At 42.4% G+C, this 22671-nt stretch overlaps 1 protein-coding gene across 1 annotated transcript in view; it reads right to left on the reverse strand.

Annotated features, from left to right (window-relative positions):
- Positions 1-22671, reverse strand: part of PROM1 (prominin 1) — a 104096-nt gene that overhangs the window by 64891 nt on the left and 16534 nt on the right. The window contains 3 exon segments of the mRNA XM_033160361.1: positions 418-623; positions 3925-3951; positions 7991-8049. Of these exon segments, the coding sequence (XP_033016252.1) occupies positions 418-623; positions 3925-3951; positions 7991-8049 (292 nt within the window).

Genomic DNA, 22671 nt, shown 5'->3' on the forward strand with positions numbered 1-22671 from the left:
AATCCCCACAACGGGGTGAGCTCCCGTTGCTCGGTCCCAGCTCCTGCCTACCTAGCAGTTCGAAAGCACGTCAAAGTGCAAGTAGATAAATAGGTACCGCTCTGGCGGAAAGGTAAACGGTGTTTCTGTGCGCTGCTCTGGTTCACCAGAAGCGGCTTAGTCATGCTGGCCACATGACCCAGAAGCTGTACGCCGGCTCCCTCGGCCAGTAAAGCGAGATGAGTGCCGCAACCCCAGAGTCGGACACGACTGGACCTAATGGTTGGGGGTCCCTTTACCTTTACTTTTTTATCTCCCTTAAATTGTGCACATTATTCCCAGCCTAATAAAAAGCCCATCAATAATAAACCAGACTTAAGCCACCTTGCTTATATGGCAAAGCAAAATTCACACAGTGAGCAGCTTGGCGATACTTGCCTGATTATTATAGCAGCAACGAAAAGTACTGTAGCAAAACAGCCCCTCTGACAGTCAGCATTTTTCTTCTGTCTCTGGTGCATTTCCCCACCACAGTTGTCACAGCAGCGGCACATGCAGAAGCAAAGCCCCACTAGAGGCAGCAACAGAACAAACAGCACTCCCAGAGCAGCAGAGACTATAAAACCGATTTCATAGTAAACTGCCTGCAATGCGGACAGAAACAATAGCAAGAGCAGATGAATTATAACTGAGATTCACATTATAGACACAGTTTCAAAACCAAATTCAGACTACATGCTGGAAGGAAAGTATTGGGCGATGAAAGGGGCTGAAGGGTGCCTTGACTAACTAAATCAGCACGCTGGATGGAAGTACAACTTTTGCCCAACTGGAGAGGCACTGTGCAGTATTGATCCGGCTTTCTCAGCTAAAGGAACGGACATGATCCCAAGGGATGAATGATGCACATTCCCTGATGCAGCCCACACTACAGAGGAGAGGGGCAGGAAAAGTCTAGCAGCAGCAGCATAATCCCATCCTTGAGCTGCAACTGTACAAACTGGAACACGGGGTACTAGAAAATTATTAACTAGGATATCCTGGAGTTGCAAAGAAGAATCCTGCCCATTGTTCTGGAAAATGATAAAAAACACAATACATTTGTTAGTCCAAGAAAGAAGCAAGCTGGCAGTTCTAATTTGGAGGCGAGGAAGGACACCGCTGCACCCAGGCAGCATGGCTAAGTGTCGTCCCCAAAATGCACTTTGAAAAGTCCCCTGAGTTAGGAGTTCTTGTAGTGCGCACTGTAGTTCTGCAAAAAGGGACGCAGTCTGGAAAATCCTACATTAAACTAACAGTTCTCAAAGGGAGTCATGCCTAGAGGCTTTCTTGACCGATACAAGACTACCGTATTTTTCCGTCTTTAAGATGCCCCCACGTTGGGGGACTCAGATTTAAGAAAATGGGGGCAGATGGCCCCCGTGTATAAGACACCCCCTAATTTCTGACTTTTTTTAAAGAGGAAAAAACCTAGTCTTATAGTATGGAAAAATACGGTATGTGCTTTCTGCACTAAAAAAAAAATAGAGTTTTGCAAGTTTTTAAACAGAGGTTGGATGGCCATCTGTCATGGTTGCTTTAGCTGAGATGCCTGCATTGCAGGGGGTTGGACTAGATGATGCTTGGGTGCCTTCCAACTCTATGATTCTACTCAAATTAACACAACTTCTCTTATTTTGCCTAATTTATTCCGCTTCTGCTAGTTGTAGCAAGACACACTGCGGCACCACCCTTGGCCATTGGAGATCCTAGTCAGAAACCCTCCCAGGTTATGAGAACCAATGCAAAACATAGGGCTGGTTTATTTCATACTTGTGAACATTCCCTTGCTCCTTCAAGCCTGTTTTCTCTGAAGAAACCCCATATGCACATATGTGATTGAGGAGTTAATTAACAAAATGTTAAGGGTAAATTAGCTCCAGGAAGGAAAAGCGCTGCAGGGGAAGAACCACACACTGAAACCACTCTGGGCTGTTTTCTGACATTCCACACAGAAATCACAATTGCAAGAATGTACTGCAACATAAACTTAAGCCATGCCTCTGCAGTTTTTTCCACATCAGTTCAGGTGTAAATGGATCCATCCACATGGCTCGTTCTTTGGCATTTACCTGCCTTTAGAGTTACACTGCTTATGCGGTATGTAACTACAGGATCCAGATCAGCACTTTTAGAAAAACCTAAAACAGCAGGGAAGCAGCTGTAGAGGTAGCAAGAGCCACACTAGTACAGCTCAGCAGTGCGTAAAAGGGATTTCAAGTAAGAGACAGAAATAGGAACTCAAGAGTACTGCACTAGGAATGGAAATATCCCTACAAATAGAAATGCAACCATGAGGAAAGATAGCTGGGTGCCTTGAAGCCAAGCACTGGTGTCCACTTCTTGCACACATAAATAAGTATGCCTGGGAAGAACTTGGGGTCACAGAAAACTCATCTTAAGGTCAGAAGAGAATAAACTTCACACAATGCAATTAGCTTGGGGAATTTGCAACTGGAAGATGTGATGGTGACCTCTGTCTTAGGTAGCTTCACAAAAGGGGCTAGACATTGTTTTCTGTCAGCCATGACAGCACTATACAATTTGTGGGATAACCAGCCTCTTACAACGCAGGCTGAGACCCTACCTGCCCGCAGACTGTCTTGCCAGAGTGGTGCATGCTCTAGTTATCTCCCTCTTGGACTACTGCAATGCACTCTATGTGGGGCTACCTTTGAAGGTGACCCGGAAACTACAACTAATCCAGAATGCGGCAGCTGGTCTAGAAACAAACCTTTGATCCAACAGGAGACCTGCATGTTCTGAAGACCCGTCCTTGATTGTACCTTTTTGATGCTAGCTGGGCAGTGCATTTTTTGTCTCTCGTGACCATTCTGTGAATTGCTTTAATTTACCAACTTGGGAAATATTTTTGTTTTGTAGATTATGCAGCTTCTCTCCCACTGCTCTTACGCATTTGTGAGCGCCAGCGTATTAGAAGAGCAGTCGGACACCTTCCTCCGGGGCTCGTTGCAAGCCAGTTTCTCACCAGCTACATTTCCTCATGCTCCAGTTCTACTCTCAGTGAATCTGCTTCAGATTCCCCCATTTCCTCAATGAAAATAGCTCTAAGTGCAAACAACTGCAACACATGGCCATTTATACCAGTGACCTAATTACAGTTACAAGGAGAGTTAAGTATTTCTGTTAGATAATGGGAAATGGGAATGTTAGGTTCCTTTTGAAAACCACAACAAAATATATTAACTAACTAAATTGACAATTCTGAAAATACTCCAACTAAAATGTTAGAACCCATGATCAGAAGAGGTTACATGTTAATTAAGTTACAGGTAAGTAGCCATGTTGGTCTGCCATAGTCAAAACAAAAGAGAAAAGAAAAAAAATCCTTCCAGTAGCACCTTAGAGACCAACTAAGTTTGTTCTTGGTATGAGCTTTCGTGTGCTTGCACACTTCTTCAGATATCTGAAGTTATCTGAAGAAGCGTGCATGCACACGAAAGCTCATACCAAGAACAAACTTAGTTGGTCTCTAAGGTGCTACTGGAAGGAATTTTTTTATTTTGTTTTGACATGTTAATTAAGATTGGCTTGCCAGACATCTGGAAAATTCCTGACATATCCTGGTTTTCGGATCTAAAAATGGCGTCAGGGGGGAATTTTGCCGAATTGGTGAAATGTCTGGGGAAACCCGGATATATGGCAACATGATGGAAAAAGCAGCTGAAACAGCTCAAAAAGCTTAAAATCACTATTGGGGGGGTAGGTTCCCCCCAAAAGCTCAACAATTTGGGTTTGTTCTCCCAAAATTTTGGTGGTCTCCTAGAAAAAGCTCAACAACTGCAGGTGTCAGGAATTTTACTTTTTGAAATACGGCAACCCTAGTTGAGAATATCCCCCCCCCCACAAACAAAGTGAGCATCAGAAACAATTAAGAAGTTTTACCTGAAGGGTCAGGACAACATTTTCTGGCTGTGGAAGTCAAGGCAGATGGAAAGTGTATATGATGGAGAGGCAGCATGCATAAAAAGAATGCAGGTGAGCAATAAATTAAGCACCCAAAGATAATGTTTACGATGGCCATCAAAGTAAAAAATAATGCACAAGGGCAGTGAGCAGTTTAGCACACCAGGTATTCACACACAAAACCATGATGCAGTGTAGTCCCAGAGGCATCTTGCCAATTTTGCAAAATCAAATGCTTTAGGATTTTCATGGCTTCTACTTATTTGTATTCAATTTATACTTCGTGTTCTGCTAACACTTAAAGAGGGCCTGCTGCAGAATAGCTTGCATTTTCTTCCCAATTCCTCTGACGCGAACGCTACAAAACAACTAATTTCTATTACTGTTTGGACTACTGTTTTCCATCATAAAAGTGGTGGGATTTATTTATTTTTGCACCTTGGAGAACGTTACACTTAAGTCTGCAATCCTAACACCATTTATCTGGGAGTAAGTCCCACTGAATTCAACAGGACTTGCTTCTGAATAGAGATGGTCACGTAAGACGTGTTGTTTACCATGTTTAAAACTGCACAACCTTGTCTAGGGAATTGAGTTCCCTGGGGTATTTAAACGAAGCAGCTGGGCAAGTGGAACAGCAAACTGCTGTTTGCCTCAAACCAGGGAAGGAATCACTTTGCATGAGGAGAGGTGTTAAGTAAGAGGAAGAGTCAGAATTTGAAGTGAGGGTGATGTTCAACTGTGCAAGCAGTGTGCCACACACACACACACACACACACACACACACACACACAAGAGCACATGTGCACAGATCTTGATGTTCCCAACATGTTTTGAAAAAGTCACCCTTTATCAAGAGTGTTTGACCCTATTGTCTGGCTTGGGAAAATCTCCCCCTTCCCTTCCCAGTCGTGGTGGTTAGTAATGATGGCACAAAGGGCGATTTGTCCCCTTCCGTCTCTGGAATAGTGCACCAGGGCACAAAGCCAGGACACTAGGAGAGATGTTGCTCTTCCGTGATTCCTTGAGTTTTAAACTGCACAGGGGGGGAGTACTGTTTTGGGGGGACAGGAGGCAGGCGAGTGTGGGGGAATCCCTGGTCCTGAATGGGGTAACTGTGCCCCTGAAGGACCAGGTGCGTAGCCTGGGAGTCATTTTGGACTCACAGCTGTCCATGGAAGCGCAGGTTAATTCTGTGTCCAGGGCGGCTGTCTACCAGCTCCATCTGGTACGCAGGCTGAGACCCTACCTGCCCACAGACTGTCTTGCCAGAGTGGTGCATGCTCTGGTTATCTGCCGCTTGGACTACTGCAATGCGCTCTACGTGGGGCTACCTTTGAAGGTGACCCGGAAACTGCAATTAATCCAGAATGCGGCAGCTAGACTGGTGACTGGGAGTGGCCGCCGGGACCACATAACACCGGTCCTGAGAGATCTGCATTGGCTCCCAGTACGTTTCCGAGCACAATTCAAAGTGTTGGTGTTGACCTTTAAAGCCCTAAACGGCCTCGGTCCTGTATACCTGAAGGAGCGTCTCCACCCCCATCGTTCAGCCCGGACACTGAGATCCAGCACTGAGGGCCTTCTGGCGGTTCCCTCCCTGCGAGAAGCAAAGCTACAGGGAACCAGGCAGAGGGCCTTCTCAGTAGTGGCGCCCGCTCTGTGGAACGCCCTCCCATCAGGGGTCAGAGAGATAAACAACTACCTGTCATTTAGAAAATACCTGAAGGCAGCCCTGTTTAGGGAAGTTTTTAATTTGTGACTTTGTATTGTATTTTAGTATTTGTTGGAGGCCGCCCAGAGTGGCCGGGGAGACCCGGCCAGATGGGCGGGGTATAAATAATATATTATTATTATTATTATTATTATTATTATTATTATTATTATTAAAAAGGAAGGAGCAAAGAGAGAAGCTTTCCTCCTCTGTTTTTTTATCCAAGCTAGGAAGAATTCAACGACTCACTTATCATTTAATGCAGGCTTTTACAAATTTCTGAAGTCTGCATCAAGCCTGGGCTCGGGAAAACTTCCAGTAATGGTTTCTTTTCCACAAAGCACATTCACACAGGACACAGGTATATGATAGCTATTTGCAGTAGCATACACTGTAATGGGACAGAGATTCTTACCCGGCTTTCAAGCAGGTGAGCCACTGCTGCTTACTGGGAGCGGCAGGGGCAAGCCACTGGTCAGCATGGTGCAAACACAGCAGCAGGGCCAATCTGGTGCTCCTGATGGCATGTTTACACTGCGTCAGCCTGCGCACCACCTTGCGTCTCTTGGTAAGCAGCAGCAACTCATTCGCCTGGAGGTCAGGTCAGCCTCTCTGTCCCACTGCACTGCTTGCTACTGGCCAGTTGTACAAACCACAACACAATTTGAGCAAAGAGTTCATCAGGAGATAGACTGTCAAAAGAAGGAGAAATCTAGGTCTGCTGTACATCCGGACATTACCGGGCTTTCAAAGGTGGAATTAACGTCCAGTGGGGATTTCCAAAAGGCGGTGCTTTGTCCTGGATCTTAGGCAAGTTTTTTGGGTTTTTTAAAAAAGCTCCTGGTTTTTACTTTTTGAAATATGGCAGGGCTAAGAAATCACAACTATTACTATTACTTTTCAAAAGGAGCCCATGATTTACCGACTCCAACATTGATAGTTAAAAACACCTGAATGACGCTGTGATTGATACAACCAGCATTATTAAGTTCATCGAGTGATTTTCTCTCTTTGTTTTGCATGACTCAATTCGAGTTTCCGTCTTTCCAAATTAAAAAAAAGCCCTCAAACAAGGTTTGCAAGCTGCAGCCACTCCTCATGACCATGCCTTTCTACAGTCATAATAACTATGTTCTGATTATTCAGAATGGGTGGGCTGTGGGCTTCCAAAATTGCAGGTAGTTTTTCACCTGAAACAATGCTCTTTGAAAAGGTAAAAGGATTGGTTCAGCTCAGAAGTCACTGTGACAATCCAAAAGCATAGTTTGGCAGTCAGAAGCAGCTCCCTTCCCTACCGCCATGTGAGATAACCATAGTTTGCTGTGACGGCAAAATTTAACAATGGTTTGCTAGCTAAAGACTGCCTACAAACTAGAAACTGAAGGAGGTGCATAAACCCACAGCACTTATTCCAATTGCCAATTAGAATCAACTAATCTTTTAAACAAATTACACCAGTGGGTTTTCATCTTTAGGGAACACTTTTTGCAAGCTTCCATTCCAATCCTGAATGTTGCAAAGGATGCTGGAACAGGTTTTAGGGTGCACAGCCAGCTTTGAACCTCACTGTCACCCTTCACGAACTGAGCATGCACTCGGGAACACACCCAGTAGCCAGTAATCACAGGGAAAAGTAGTGGGAAAGCTGTCTTTCAAAGACAGTCGTCTACCCTTCCTGAATGTATAATCAACAAATACTGTTTGAAATCCATTCAGTGAAGTTCATCCTATCTTTGCCTGTGCCTATGGAACACACCCCTCTCCGCTACTTGGAAGATGCTCCCTAAAAATGAGTGGTTATTTTAAAATGGGAAGTTTAGTATATAGTGTGTGTCTTCTGGAGCTGATAATGCAATGGGGAACAATATACAGTATGGAACCAATATCAGATGCTTAATATCCAGTCTCCAGAATTGGAAGACATGGGCTATATAAATAAAATCTTTGCTACTAACATGTTCATATATTTCACTTTGCCTAAATATCTTTACTCATCAGTATCTTAATCAGCCATGCAGATGAAATGTCATAGAAAAACCCTATGCAAAGGAAGCAAGAGTTTCTATTTACACTGATCAAAAATATCCCCCAAAATCTTCTTGGAAAATATTTGATGTGGAAGCTAAGCAAAATGAAACATTTGTGAAACCTTATCATGCAGTTTTGACACACTTGAATCTGGAAACATACTATTTAAAAGATAAACAAGAAGCAGATGTGGCAAAGTTAAAATACTGTGTTCTGTTGTTGTTGTTGTTAAAAAAAATCAGCTCCACAAATACAGACACACAGTCATATGCAAACCATAATAAATACACATGAAAGAGTTACCTTTTGATAATCACCAGGGGTTTTGCCAAACGATTGCTGTGCTAGTTTTTTGATAAGATCTGAAAAAAAGCAAGAACACTTCCAAATTTTAGAGAATAAACTCAAGATTTTTGTGAATTTAAAAACCATTCAAACAAAATATGCTGATCAAATATCATTGATGAAATACAGGAGTCTCTGTTTACATATGCAGTTTTACACTTGGAGACATAGGGAAATAAATTTTGCTAAAATGTTTAGAGGCCAAAACTAAGCATTTTATGGGGCATGTTACCCAACTTTTTACTTTATCAGTTTGACTTTGTCAAAATTTGGGAGGAAGTATTTCTAGAGAAAGAAACTCCCTATTTACAGCAGAAAATGAAGTGCTAGAGTGGAGTGTACCACTCAGACCATAGAGATGCGTGTCATATTTCTGAAATATATAGATAGGCATTATAAACAACTACCTGACATTCAGAAAATACCTGAAGGCAGCCCTGTTTAGGGAAGTTTTTAATCTGTGATATTTTAATGTATTTTAATATTTGTTGGAAGCCGCCCAGAGTGGCTGGGGAGACCCAGCCAGATGGGCAGGGTACAAATAAATTAATTATTATTATTAATTTATTCAATTTATAGGTTATGCTAAGAGATAGTGACTGGCCCAAGGCGCACACACATCCACTGGAAGAAAGAATTAAAATCATGGAGATAAGCTGTGGCTCAACTCACTCCCTGTTATGCCAGTTTCTATTTGCAAGGGAGGCCATTTGTTACTTGGAGAGCATTCAAAAATATGATAAACTCCTTACATCTGGAATGGTACAATCCTTTTTATCACTTCACTTCAGGATTTTACCAGGTCACTTTGTCACATATGTAGGCCAGGTCTAAGTGACTAGATGCTGACTAACCTGAAGAATCAACTAAGTTCATACCCATCACAACTGATCCAAAAGTAATCCCTACAGTTTGGCTAGTACCAAGATTCAACCCAACTTTTATTGTAATTGTTGGCTTTAAGAGCTCTTTAGCTATTGCAAGCACAATCGATGTTAGTTAATCAGGAGATTGAGATGAAAAGTAAATTAATTAAACAGAAGCTTTTTGAATTTGCTGATAAACCGGGTTAACTGTTGGTATGGCAACTCAAAAAGGAAAGGAAGACTAGGACAATAAATAATATTGTAGATGAGGATAAGCATTTGACTACCCCAAAAGAGTTAAGAAAAGCATTTTAAATTTTTTATACTTCATTATATCATTGTGAAAAGGAAGACTTTAAGAAAATGGTTACCTTAACATATCCCGAGTATCTAAGGAAAATCGGCAAATTTTGAATGCACCCATATAGATATCGGAATTGCAAATGGCAATAAACCAAATGAAGATGGGAAAAGCACCGGGGCCAGATGGACTTACTGCAATTTATTATAAAAAGTTTTAGGATGCACTTATAGAACCACTTAAGGACACCATGAACAGAATTGATCCCGAAACAAGCCAGTGACTTAACAAATACAACAAATTACAGACATATTTCATTATTGAATTATGACTACAAACTATTTGCTACAATCTTGGCTGATAGATTGAAAAGGACACTGACTGAGTCAGTCCACAGAGACCAGTGTGGATTTTTACCAGGCCGACAAATGAAATACAATATAATTAATATTATCAATTTAATAGAGTACCTGGAAGTAACAAATGAAAAACAGGCTGCATTAATCTTCCTAGATGTAAAGAAAGCTTTTGACAATATTTCATGGTCATTTATAATTCAGGTTTTAGAGAAAACGGAAATAGGTAATTTTTTCCTAGCAGGAATTAGAGCAATCTATACTGATGAATCTGCAAATATATTAGTAAACAATATTCTTTCAGACAAATGCCAAATAGAAAAAGCAACGAGACAAGGCTGTCCCTTATCTCCACTGTTGTTGATTATGATGTTAGAAATACTGCTTCAGAATATAAGGAGAAATGGGGAAATTAAAGGTATTGAGGTGGGACACGGAGTGTATAAATTAAGGGCATTTGGTGATGATGTGGTGTTGACCCTGGAACAACCTTTGGAGAATGTTCCCAAAGCATTAGAAGAAATTAAAAGGTTTGGAGAAGTGGTGGGTTTCAAAATAAACTCAGATTAAACCAAAATGTTGGTTAAAAACATGGATGAGCAGTAAAAAACTTTTTTAGAAAGGATGTCTGGTTTAAAAAATAGGCAAAAAAGTTAAGTATTTGGGAATTTGGCTGACAGTAAGAAATCTCAACCTATTTGAAAATAATTATATTAAATTGTGGGAAAAGGTTAAGAAAGAGTTGGCGATATAGGAGAGAATGAAACTCTCCCTGTTAGGTGGAATTTCAGCCATTTAAACGATTATACTCTCTAAAACACTCTTTTTATTCCAATCACTCCCAGTTGTAAATAATTCAAACTGCTTCAAAGAATGGAAAAAATATATTTCTAAATTCATCTGGCAGGGAAAAAAGCCAAGAATCAAATATAAAATTCTGATAGATACAAAAGAAAGAGGAGGCCAGATTTACAATTGCATTATGAGGCAGCTTGTTTGTGTTGGTTAAAAGAATGGATTGTATTGGACAATGCAGACATTTTAGATTTAGAAGGTCATAATTTTAAATTCGGCTGGCATGCATGTCTTTGGTATGGGAAGGCTAAAATCTATAAAAGTTTCATGAACCGCATTATTAGGAAGAATTGGTATAGAGTCTGGGAGACTGTATAAAGCTGAAAACGCTGGCAGCACCATGAACAAATAATTTGTGATTGATGCTAAAGTGGAAAACTGATTTGAATGGTTATAGTAAAATATTCAGTAATGTATGATATGTAAAATGAACCATGGAAGGAAAAGAAGGAAAGTCACTGGATACTTTAAAGTTTGTAAAATGTTTATTTTGAAATGTAAAACTGAAACTGAACTGCGGGTGGCAGTGAAAGATAGGCGCGCCTGGCGTGCTCTGGTCCATGGGGTCATGAAGAGTCGGACATGACTGAACAACTGAACAACAACAAAAACTGAAAACTTAATAAAATTATTATTATTATTATTATTATTATTATTATTATTATTATTAAAAAGAGCTCTTCCCATTGCCCCAAAGTAGAAGCCAATACTGACCACTTGACTGGGTGATAATAATACAAGCTAGATATATACCTGCAGCAGAATGAGGTGGAAGAAACCCTGTGGAATGAGCTGGAATGAGTAGAAGACTACATTTCTGAATGGTCATAAATATGAAAAGAGACTCTCTGAAATGCCTATCTCATCAGAGAGAGAAATGCTTAAAATGTCTCCCTGTTAAGCTACTTTTCTCCTAGCAGGGAGTATCATAACCCTCCACCTGCAGTCTACTTACTATCTCATTCTGCTATGTGCACAAACCAGGTCAGAACCAGGTCAAACCAGGTCTGTCGGAAATACTGGAAACCAAAAATGGCTTTACTGTGAGGACAATGACATCATATATTTACTAATTAACTAAATTACTTTTGCTCTATGCCGCAGCAGATGTAGGAGCTTGTTTTGAAAGACCAATAATCCAAGGCTTTGACACAGCACATGTCTTATAACAGAGGTTAAAAGGGATTTATCTTCTAAAGCTTACTGGAAGAACTAATTACATTAATTCTTTACTCAGTTGCTTTCCTTGTATCCTTGCATATTCAAGGATGCCATCTGCCTGATCAGATACATTGCTCCCAAAGAAGTCCTGATACTTTTTGAATACATATATACATACATGGGTGTGAATCTCTAAAGTGCTGAAGAAAACTTTATCTGAACTAACAATTGCACTTTCAAGTATCAGCCCAGTGTTCGAACACTCAGAAGAACTGGGACATCAATAAATAAATAAAAAGGGTTTGCATTGGGAAGAAAGAGCAAGGGCTTAGCAATAATCTCTCTAGACATTAAGCACCAACAAAAAATTGGTTTGTCATTCCTCTGCCAAAAGAGCTTTACAGGAATGGATGACAGGTAAACAGTTTAGCTAATAAACAATGTCTTCTCAGGGTATACAAATTCTCCCATCTGGATGTGGCATGGGTTTACATCAGCAAAGAAGCTTTGTAAACCCCTCTTGCCCTGGAGTTTAAGGTTACGTCACCCTACTGAAACAGGATCCTCCATCCCAAGATACGTCTAAGCTGCAGGTGGGGAAGAGACATTAAGCTGCACTGTACTTTTGATTCTCATGGACCAACTGAGGGGGAAACTGGCCAGGATGACATGGAACTTTACGAAGAATAAGGGTTAAAAAAAATTAAAAGCAACAACCATCTTAGCATTTATGCAGCACTGTTTAGACCAAGCACCCCCAAACTGCGGCCCTCCAGATGTTTTGGCCTACAACTCCCATGATCCCTAGCTAACAGGACCAGTGGTCAGGGATGATGGGAATTGTAGTCTCAAAACATCTGGAGGGCCGAAGTTTGGGGATGCCTGGTTTAGAGCATGGGTAGGCAAACTAAGGCCCAGGGGCCGGATCCGGCTCAATCGCCTTCTAAATCTGGCCCGTGGACGGGTTCAGGAACCAGCGTGTTTTTACATGAGTAGAATGTGTCCTTTTATTTAAAATGAATCTCTGGGTTATTTGTGGGGGTTGCCTGGTGTTTTTACATGAGTAGAATGTGTGCTTTTATTTAAAATGAATCTCTGGGTTATTTGTGGGGCCTGCCTGGTGTTTTTACATGAGTAGAATGTGTGCTTTTATTTAAAATGAATCTCTGGGTTATTTGTGGGGCATAGGAATTCATTCTTTTTTTTCTGTTCCAAAATATAGTCCGCCCCCCACCACAAGGTCTGAGGGACAGTGGACTGGCCCCCTGCTGAAAAAGTTTGCTGACCCCTGGTTTAGAGTGTTTAGAATATTTCCTATACATAGTCATTCTTACAATGGTAGGCCAGTAAATATGGAACTGAAATTGCACACTCAACCTTATCAGGAAGAACTGGAAACTTCAAACAACTCACTACTGTGAAAGCAGGAGTCCAGGATAAACAAGACCCTTGAATGCTCATCAGCACAGCCTTAAGTCATCAGGAGTACTGGACAGCCCATAATCCTGCAGAGCCTTTTGCCTTTATAACTGAAAATTTCAAAAGGGTTGGTAAAAGGTCCAGTTCATATATTTAATATGGCGCTGTGGTCTAAACCACTGAGCCTAGGGCTTGCCGATCAGAAGGTCGGCGGTTCGAATCCCCGCGACTGGGTCAGTTCCCATTGCTCGGTCCTAGCTCCTGCCCACCTAGCAGTTCGAAAGCACGTCCAAGTGCAAATAGATAAATAGGTACTGCTACAGCGGGAAGCTAAACGGCATTTCCGTGCGCTGCTCTGGTTTCGCCAGAAGTGGCTTAGTCATGCTGGCCACGTGACCCGGAGAAACTGTCTAAAATGAGTATAAAATGGCAAACCTACTGGATAATTAGGTTACATCGGGATTGCCTTCAGCTCCTTGATGAGCGTACACTCGATGACAAAGCATATAACGTGTGAAACAGCCAAGAGAGCACTTTAAATGTTGCCAACTTCTTTCTCACTTACATGATAAAAACTAAACTGGGAATGTACACTTCAGGTGAGGGCTCACGTTGATACTCTATGCAGATAATCCTCTGCAAGTACTGTAGAAAGCTACCACATGGAGGAGAATTGGAACTCAGATCTCTTCTTAACATGCTAACTTCTCTGGGTGTGGGCAACTGTCTTTGCATGTAGGTTAACCACCTCAGGCATCCAAGCCTAGTATCCCCCCCCCCACTTCTTCCATGAGGCCCCTCCCTTCATTGATATGCAATATTTATATACCACATTTCAATAAAAAGTTATCAAAGCAATTTGCATAGCAAAAGCGGAACTTGCAAATATGTTTCAGCTTGGTACTAGAGGAATATAGCACAGCTACAAAATTGGGGGGGGGGGAGAGACTGGTTCAGTGTTTTACTGTACTTTGAAAGACATAAGCGCCGAGTTCTGCCCAATATTGGGAGGGGGGCCTTGTCGTGCGTGCGTGATGTCACATCTGTGATGTCATGTGCCTCGGAAAGATGCCCAGTGGGGCCTGCCACCGGAGGGAAGTCCAGTCCCTCAATATTGTGGGGGTGGGCGCTGCCTGCCCCCGTCAACCAGGTTATTTTTCCACTGCTACTGAAGCTGAGAACAGACAGACAAAGCTTGTCCCAGTATTCTACAATAGGCTTGCTTAGCTAAAATCAAGTACAGCATCAAATACCAGGTCCTTACAATCCTCTTTTTCAAGACTTATTTTGAAGAAGACAGCCAACAGATATTTAGAAATAGCCACTCCATATTGTTTACACTTCTACAAGTTTCCCCCATCATTAAATTTTGCTTATCATGGCTATACAAAGTTCTTTCGGCAAGCCACAATCTGATAGGGATTTGCAGTAGATTAAGGGCAGAGAGTTCAAATGAGGGTGCCACTCAGGGTGCCCAGTCTCAACTGGTTAAAGTTTCAAAAAGCACATTTTTCACTGTTCATTGCGCTGGATTCTCTCTCCAGAACCAGAAAACGATTTCAAATCTATACATTCAGCAGTTCCCCACCCTCCCAGTAAACTAAAACTCAATTCTGTCAAAACAGAGGTTTGTGTGTTGGTGGTAACTCTCAAAGTTTTGCTTCATTATCACATTTTTGTATTGCATTAGATTGTTATAAGATGTACATTTTTTGTTTCTTCAGCTTGTAAACCGCCTTGAGTATTGTAGAAGAAGAAGAGTTTGGATTTTGATATCCCGCTTTTCACTACCCGAAGGAGTCTCAAAGTGGCTAACATTCTCCTTTCCCTTCCTCCCCCACAACAAACACTCTGTGGGGTGAGTGGGGCTGAGAGACTTCAGAGAAGTGTGACTACTAGCCCAAGGTCACCCAGCAGCTGCATGTGGAGGAGTGGAGATGCGAACCCGGTTCACCAGATTACAAGTCTACCACTCTTAACCACTACACCACAGTGTAAGATACGTAGAAAGGTGGTATACAAATTAAAAAATGTATTGATGGAAAAAAAATGATTCAAGAAGATGGGGATGAACCTATTCTGGAGACGTTTTCACTTTCCCAAAAGTAGGAGTGGCTAATTCATCTGGCCCCCCAAGTGATTTCCAGCAACCCCCAAAGCCTCCCAGAAATTTGGCTGCCGTGTCCCACTTAAAACAACAATGCCAAGCAGGTGTTGGTGTTGGAGTCCCATCACCATGCCGATGAGAGCAGAGAGGTGCCCATCTCTTTGCCCAGGCTAGAACTCCTTGGCCTTCACAGGTGCGACGCCAGTGTGAGACAGTTTAATTTGGCATGTAGGGCAGTACCAGTTAACGCCTATGAAGCCGTGGTCCCACTGGACTCTAGCCACCCTGAGCGCATGTTTCAGGATCGGGAGAGGTCAGTGAGGCATCATGCTTCAGGCATCATGGTGTCCTACCTTCTGGAAGTCATTAGGGGGCAGGGGCTGAAGATCGACAGGGGAAGGAGCAGGGAAGTGGAGATCTCCCACTCTAAGTTTCAGATATGATAAAGCGTGTTCTCCTTCATGGAGAGCACGTGTTGCGGTGGGGGCTAGCAAGTCACCCCTCTGCTGCTGGGCGGGTTTGTATGGATGGCCACTACTGCGATTGGGCTCTGGCTGTCGTTGGGGAGATTCCTATGTTGCAACTTGTTGATGGACAGTCCAGAGCCTATAAATGACCCTGCACTCAGCGTCGGAGCCCTCCTGGCTTCGTGCATCGGATCGCCCACCCTCCCTCCCTGTTGTTAGGCCTCTGCATTGACCTTGCTATGCCTGTCATGGGGTCGTCTGCTCTTGGGGCAGGGGCCTGGTAGGAATTTTTTCCACTTGGCTGATGGGCTGGTGCCATTTGGTTTTCGCCTACTGCGTAGCAATTAGTCACAACTTGTAAGGCTGGCGGTTAGGCATTGGTTATAAATTGGTTGAGGAGGGGCAGAGTTGGCTGTGGTTGCCCCTCCTATGCTGCGAAGGGGCAGGTTGGCTGTGGTTGCCCCTTCAAGGCTGCTGCTGTGCGGGGAATTCCGTTAAAGGAATCCAGGGGCTCACCATGCTTGTACGTTTCCCCCGGTTGGGGGACAGGGCCCACGCAAGAGCCCCTGGGAGCATTTGGGGAGAACAGGCGCACATTCTCTCCCCAAAGTGTTTTCCCCTATACTGACTCCACAGGTGGGTGGATGTCAGTTCTGTCCCCAGCAGGACAGATAGTCTTAACCAATGCCTAAGCAACCACTCACTTATTTTGTATTCAATAAAGTTGTGGCCAAATTAATGCCAAAAACCTTAAACTTATATATGGTGTGAAGTGTGTTTTACTTGAGGGGTGTTTGGGGACCTCGACACGCAAATCTATTAATATAACCCAAAGCAACACTGGCGATTTTTGCCCTGGCAATACAGGTTCACATTTAAATTTTGTCATTCGTGATGTCAAGAGCACTCTCACCTATTCAATGCCCCAACATTAAGAATACTCCTGGCAGGCCCCCAGTATCCTCCAATGAAGTGAAGAGATTACTATTTCACCCGTGTAGATAGAAGGTCTCTGGGGAAGATATGTTCTCTCCCCCCCCCCCCACACAGTGTACCTATCTTGCTTTGCCATGTGGCGCTTGTGTTTTTGCCCCTTCTTTCCTGCATGCCGAATGGTATTTTTGTTCTGATCAAGTTTCATTGTGATCTATCTTCTGAGCTGGGTATCGTTTCAGAATTTTAATCTTAACGCTAAAATTGCACCATACTCGGCATTTGTCATTCCTTTCAAGATATTTATCATCTGTAAATTTGATGACTGTGTTCCCTTAGGTCGATAATGTTGAACAGCCAGGGAAAATATCCCTTGTTAAGGTGCTGGAGGCAACAACAGTTGAAAACTGATTGTTTAAATAAGTCTTCAAAGTCTTAGGCTTACGATATTTTCTAATGCAAGTCTTATTACAACATTTTAAAACTTTAGTATGCCTAATACTAATGTGTAAACTACACTGACTGTAACAAACACTTCATTAGAATCATCACCCTTCGTTGACTCGAATAATTTCTATTTATTTTCACATTTAGTTTGAAAGAAGGTGAAGGCAATCCTTGAGTCTATCTTCCCTAAATGGGGGGGGGGAGGCGGTGAAGTGGTGACTCGTCCCCCCCTTAAAGGGGTTTGTAAATAGAGAGTCACTGGCCATACACTGAAAGGTTGTCAATGAATTCTCCTGCGTTGCAGGGATATGGGGTGGGCTGCCTGCGTACACAAGCATCTTGCAGTGCACCCTCCCATATCCCATTCACCCTGAGGAGTCCCAGTTCCCTGGCTGGGGCTGGGAGGGATACATGCCCAATGCCTAAGCCAGGGGTCCCCAAACTAAGGCCCGGGGGCTGGATACGGCCCAATCACCTTCTAAATCTGGCCCGCAGACGGTCCAGGAATCAGTGTGTTTTACATGAGTAGAACGTGTCCTTTTCTTTAAAATGCATCTCTGGGTTATTTGTGGGGCCTGCTTGGTGTTTTTACATGAGTAGAATGTGTGCTTCTATTTAAAATGCATCCCTGGGTTATTTGTGGGGCATAGGAATTTCAAAATATAGTCCGGCCCCCCACAAGGTCTGAGGGACAGTGGACCGGCCCCCTGCTGAAAATGTTTGTTGACCCCTGGCAAAGACAAACAGAGAGAGCCGGGTAGTGAGAGCGACAAGAGGCTGCACATGCATTTGTTCCCACACACCACCAGCAGTCCCCACAAACTGCCCACCCCCACAATTTCATCAAAGCCCCTCTGATACAATCAGGAGAAGCAAGCACTTCTGTGGAAGGGAGATTCCCCAATACCCCACACTGCCTAAGCCAAGGTCTTCTTACTTCTGAAAGGTTTAATAAAGTTGTGGCCAATTTTTAATCCCATAACACTTTGTCACGAGTGATTATTCTTTCTGGTGGTCTCTCTCGGGGCCGGGGGAGGGGGGTCTCCACCTGCGCACGCAAAGGATCAACTAATGTTGAATCATACAGGCAAATTCTCCTTTCAATGTTGACTTCAAGATCCTGCAGATGTTTGACCTAGAAGGCCTAATTCTATTATGGGGTAACATATTAAACAGAGAGAGAAATATATGGAACATAGCATTCACTCTGTCACATGCTCCCCTTAACAATGCTTCACACTTCAGCTACAGGAAATGAAGTAGAACTGAGGACTTGCTGTGCAAATCCTACTATATATATAAAAAAATATCCCAGATTAACATCATCTTATTTGGAAGAGCACCTGGTTTCCATAGTGACAAAGCAGAAGCCACTAAGACATTCCAAGCAAGCTAAGAATCCGATAAAGTTTGCCTCACTTCTTAAATAATTATTTCAACTCACAGTAAGCTGCAATAGTCAAGGGGGAAAACACACACACACACTTTCCACCCACTCAGCAATTGCCTGCACAAACAACAGTACATTGCTTGACTAAACCACTTCTGGCGCAACGGGACACCATGACGGAAACCAGAGCGCACGGAAATGCCGTTCACCTTCCCGCCGCAGTGGTACCTATTTATCTACTTGCACTTGTGTGCTTTCAAACTGCTAGGTAGGCAGGAGCTGGGACAGAGCAACAGGAGCTCACCCCATTGTGCGGATTCAAACTGCCAACCTTCTTTTAAAAAATATATATATTTATTCATTTTATAAGAAAAATACAAACAAAACAAATACAAAACAAACAACACACAAAATTCTTATATATTCTTAACATTATTCCACTATCATCTTAGTGTGACTTCCCCCTATATCCTCCTTCTGAAATTCATTTTCAGTCCTCATTGGCAGTTATATACTGTTAACAATCACCTGAAATTATTTCCCTATAACATTATATCTTATAAAATCCACTTCCAAAATCATTACCGGAAACCTCTAACCACTTCTCTAAGCAATATAAAATTTAAACATTACAATATTTTTAAAAATACAATCTAAATTTCTTCCAATCTTCCTCCACCGCTTCCTCTCCTTGGTCGCGTTCCATAAAGTCTATCATCTTCATTTGCCATTCTTCAGCTGTTGGTATCTCTTGATTCTTCCAATTCTTTGCAATTAATATTCTTGCTGCTGTCGTGGCATACATAATATCCTTTTGGGGGATTTCTTCCCCTATGATTCCCAAAAGAAAAGGCTTCTGGTTTCTTAATAAAAGTGTCTTTCAACACTTTTTTCATTTCTTTGTAAATCCTTTCCCAGAAGTCCTTAATCTTGGGGCACATCCACCACATATGGTAAAAGTTCCTTCTTTCTCCTTACATTTCCAGCATTTATTATCTGATGTGCAATACATTTTAGCAAGTTTTACCGCCAACCTTCTGATCGGCAAGCCCAAGAGGCTCAGTGGTTTAGACCACAGCGCCACATTGCTTCTAATTTGCATGTCACAGATAGCATTTGCTATAAATATGCATCTAAGTGACCACTAAACACAATATTGGTGATGTTTCATGGGACTATTGTAAATTCACTGTAGCCTCACCATCATGACAGTCAAAGGGATTTAACATGTACAATGTAGGAAAGAAGAAAACTTTGCAGTTCTAGCGGATGGTTCAGTCAAGCACATTTCTACTCTCCTTTTTGAAGCATGCCCAAAGCACCATGTACAAAACATATATAATTTTAAAACATACCTCTACATCACCAGAATAGCTAAAGCAGTGAATAACATGTCAAGAACACAGCCAAATGTGATTAAAAACTCAGACATTCTGCAGCCTTTTCAAAAAGTGGGCTTACTTTTTTGGTTCATGGTTAAAATCAGGCACTTTAAATGGGACTCAGTTTAAAGTGCTGGTATTAACCTACATTAATAGCTAGGGACCAGGTTACCTGAATGATCCCTTGCATATATGCACACCCAAACTTTAAGATCCTCTTTGGGGAGCCTGCTCTCCGTTCTGCACCCCAAGTGAACTTTTATGCTTCACCACCATAGAGAAGACTTTTCTGGTACTGTACCAGGACACACCAGGACGCGGGTGGCACTGTGGGTTAAGCCACAGAGCCTAAGGCTTGCTGATCAGAAGGTCGGCGGTTCGAATCCCCGCAATGGGGTGAGCTCCCGTTGCTCGGTCCCAGCTCCTGCCCACCTAGCAGTTTGAAAGCACGTCAAAGTGCAAGTAGATAAATAGGTACCGCTCTGGCGGGAAGGTAAACAGCGTTTCCGTGCGCTGCTCTGGTTCGCCAGAAGTGGCTTTGTCATGCTGGCCACATGACCCAGAAGCTGTACGCCGGCTCCCTCGGCCAGTAATGCGAGATGATCGCCACAACCCCAGAGTCGGACACGACTGGACCTAATGATCAGGGGTCCCTTTACCTTTACCCAGGTAATACAATAGGTTCCACACATAAAGCCTCACCTGGTGCTTCTCTGTGGGCTTTTGAAGTACCAGGTGAATACTTTTTCTTTCACCCATGCTTTCATACAGTGGTTCCTCGGTTCTCCAACGCCTTGGTACTCAAACAACTTGGAACCCAAACACTGCAAACCTGGAAGTAAGTCTTCTGCTTTGCGAACTTTTTTGGGAAGCTGAACGTGCTCCGTTTTGAGTGCCACCCTTCCGTTTTGAGTGTTACGCTGAGGTCTGTCTGTTTTTGCTATTTATTTTGCATTTTTGTTTTTGCGGCTTTTAGTCTTGTTTTTGTGACTGTGTGAAACTCAGTTCAGCTACTGATTGATTGATTGATTGATTGTGTGATTGCAGTACATTGTTTATTGCTTTCATTTTATGGCTCAATGGTCTCGTTAGATAGTAAAATTCATTTTAAATTGCTGTGTCAGGGGTTGTTTTTAAAAGTCTGGAACAGATTAATCCATTTCGCATTGCTTTCTATGGGAAAGCACGCCTTGGTATTGGAACGCTTTGGTTTTGGGACGGACTTCCGGAAGGATTAAGTTTGAGAACCAAGGTAACAATGTATTGCATTTTAAATCCAGGCTAAAAATTGTTTTACAGTTTACTGTTACTAGGATATTTTTCTGTAAAGAGCCCAGGGAATATTTATTCCTGGGTGGCTATACATAATTAAATAAATCTCTGCACAATAGAGAAATTATTCCCTAACCTGGCACCTAGAGCAGTAGAGGCCCTGCTCCTAGCTGACACAACATTATTAGAGCAGAGGTATACTGGCTTATGTGAAAGGACACCCCCTACATTGGGGTCCCAAACCATTAAAAATAAGTCCAGTTACAGGTAGGTAGCTGTGTTGGTCTGCCATAGTAAAATAATAATAATAATAATAATAATAATAATAATAATAATAATAATAATATCCTTCCAGTAGCACCTTAGAGCAGTGTTTTTCAACCACTGTTTCGCGGCACACTAGTGTGCCGCAAGATGTTGCCTGGTGTGCCGTGGGAAAAATTACTTTATATATAGTCAATATAGGCACAGAGTTAAATTTTTTAACATTTTCTAATGGTGGTGTGCCTCGTGATTTTTTTCATGAAACAAGTGTGCCTTTGCCCAAAAAAGGTTGAAAAACAGTGCCTTAGAGACCAACTAAGTTTGTTCTTGGTATGAGCTTTTGTGTGGTATCTGAAGAAGTGTGCATGCACACGAAAGCTCATACCAAGAACAAACTTAGTTGGTCTCTAAGGTGCTACTGGAAGGATTTTATTTATTTTTTATTTTGTTTTCATTAAAAATAAAAATGTCAAAACCCGCATTTAATTAGGCCTAGAATATCACGGACAGCTCGTAAAATCTGCCTCACAAAGGTTAAGTATGAGCATCTCTCAGCACGCCTTCGGAAGATGTAGAGGGTTTTGTACCAGGTGCAGCTGACTTTAAGGGGCAGCCCCATGTTGATCACACTGCAGTAGTCAAGCTTGGAATGACAAACATGGGTCCCCTTTGTGAATTTGGCTCTGTATGTCACAGCCTATTAGCAAATGCAATTCATAAAAAGTATCTTGTGCTTTTCATCAATCATGCTGTTGTCTAAAAGCATCCCTAGGCTCCTCTACCAATCAGAAGAGAACCATAGAACTGTAGAGGTGCAAGGGACCCACAGGATCATATAGTCCAACCTCCTGCTATGCAGGAATTTGCGGCTGTCCCATACAGGGATCGAACCTGCAACCTTGGTGTTATCAACACCATGCTCTTACCAACGGAGCTATCCAGGCAGATGCGGGAGCAACGTTTGATTCCATCTAGAAAAGGTGCATCAAAATCTACTCCAGAGTAAAACATTCCCTACCAGCAAAAGACCCATGTTAGGATTCAACTTTTATCTCTTACAAAATTAAAAGACATGCTTTGCATGCAGTAGATCCCGGGTTCAATTTCCAGCATTTTCTAGCTGCCAATCAGTGAAGACAGTACTGAGCTATATTATATTCTGTATAAGGCAGATTCCCATATCCCTAGAATATAGAGGACACCCCCCTAAAAAAACACAACCACATTCCCTACTGTGGGTGCCCAATATGGCCTTGAGTATAATATATCACGACTACAATTAGCATTTATAGGTCAGCAGCCAGCAGAAGCACAAGAAGTCATAGAACAGTAGTTTTCCCTTTGGCTGCATAGAGCCTAAGGGTGATTAACCTTTTGTGTGTTTAGACCTTTTAACCATTCCCTAGAAATAAATTCACA

The sequence above is a fragment of the Lacerta agilis genome, chromosome 9 (assembly GCF_009819535.1).
Source record: "Lacerta agilis isolate rLacAgi1 chromosome 9, rLacAgi1.pri, whole genome shotgun sequence".
NCBI lineage: Eukaryota > Metazoa > Chordata > Lepidosauria > Squamata > Lacertidae > Lacerta > Lacerta agilis.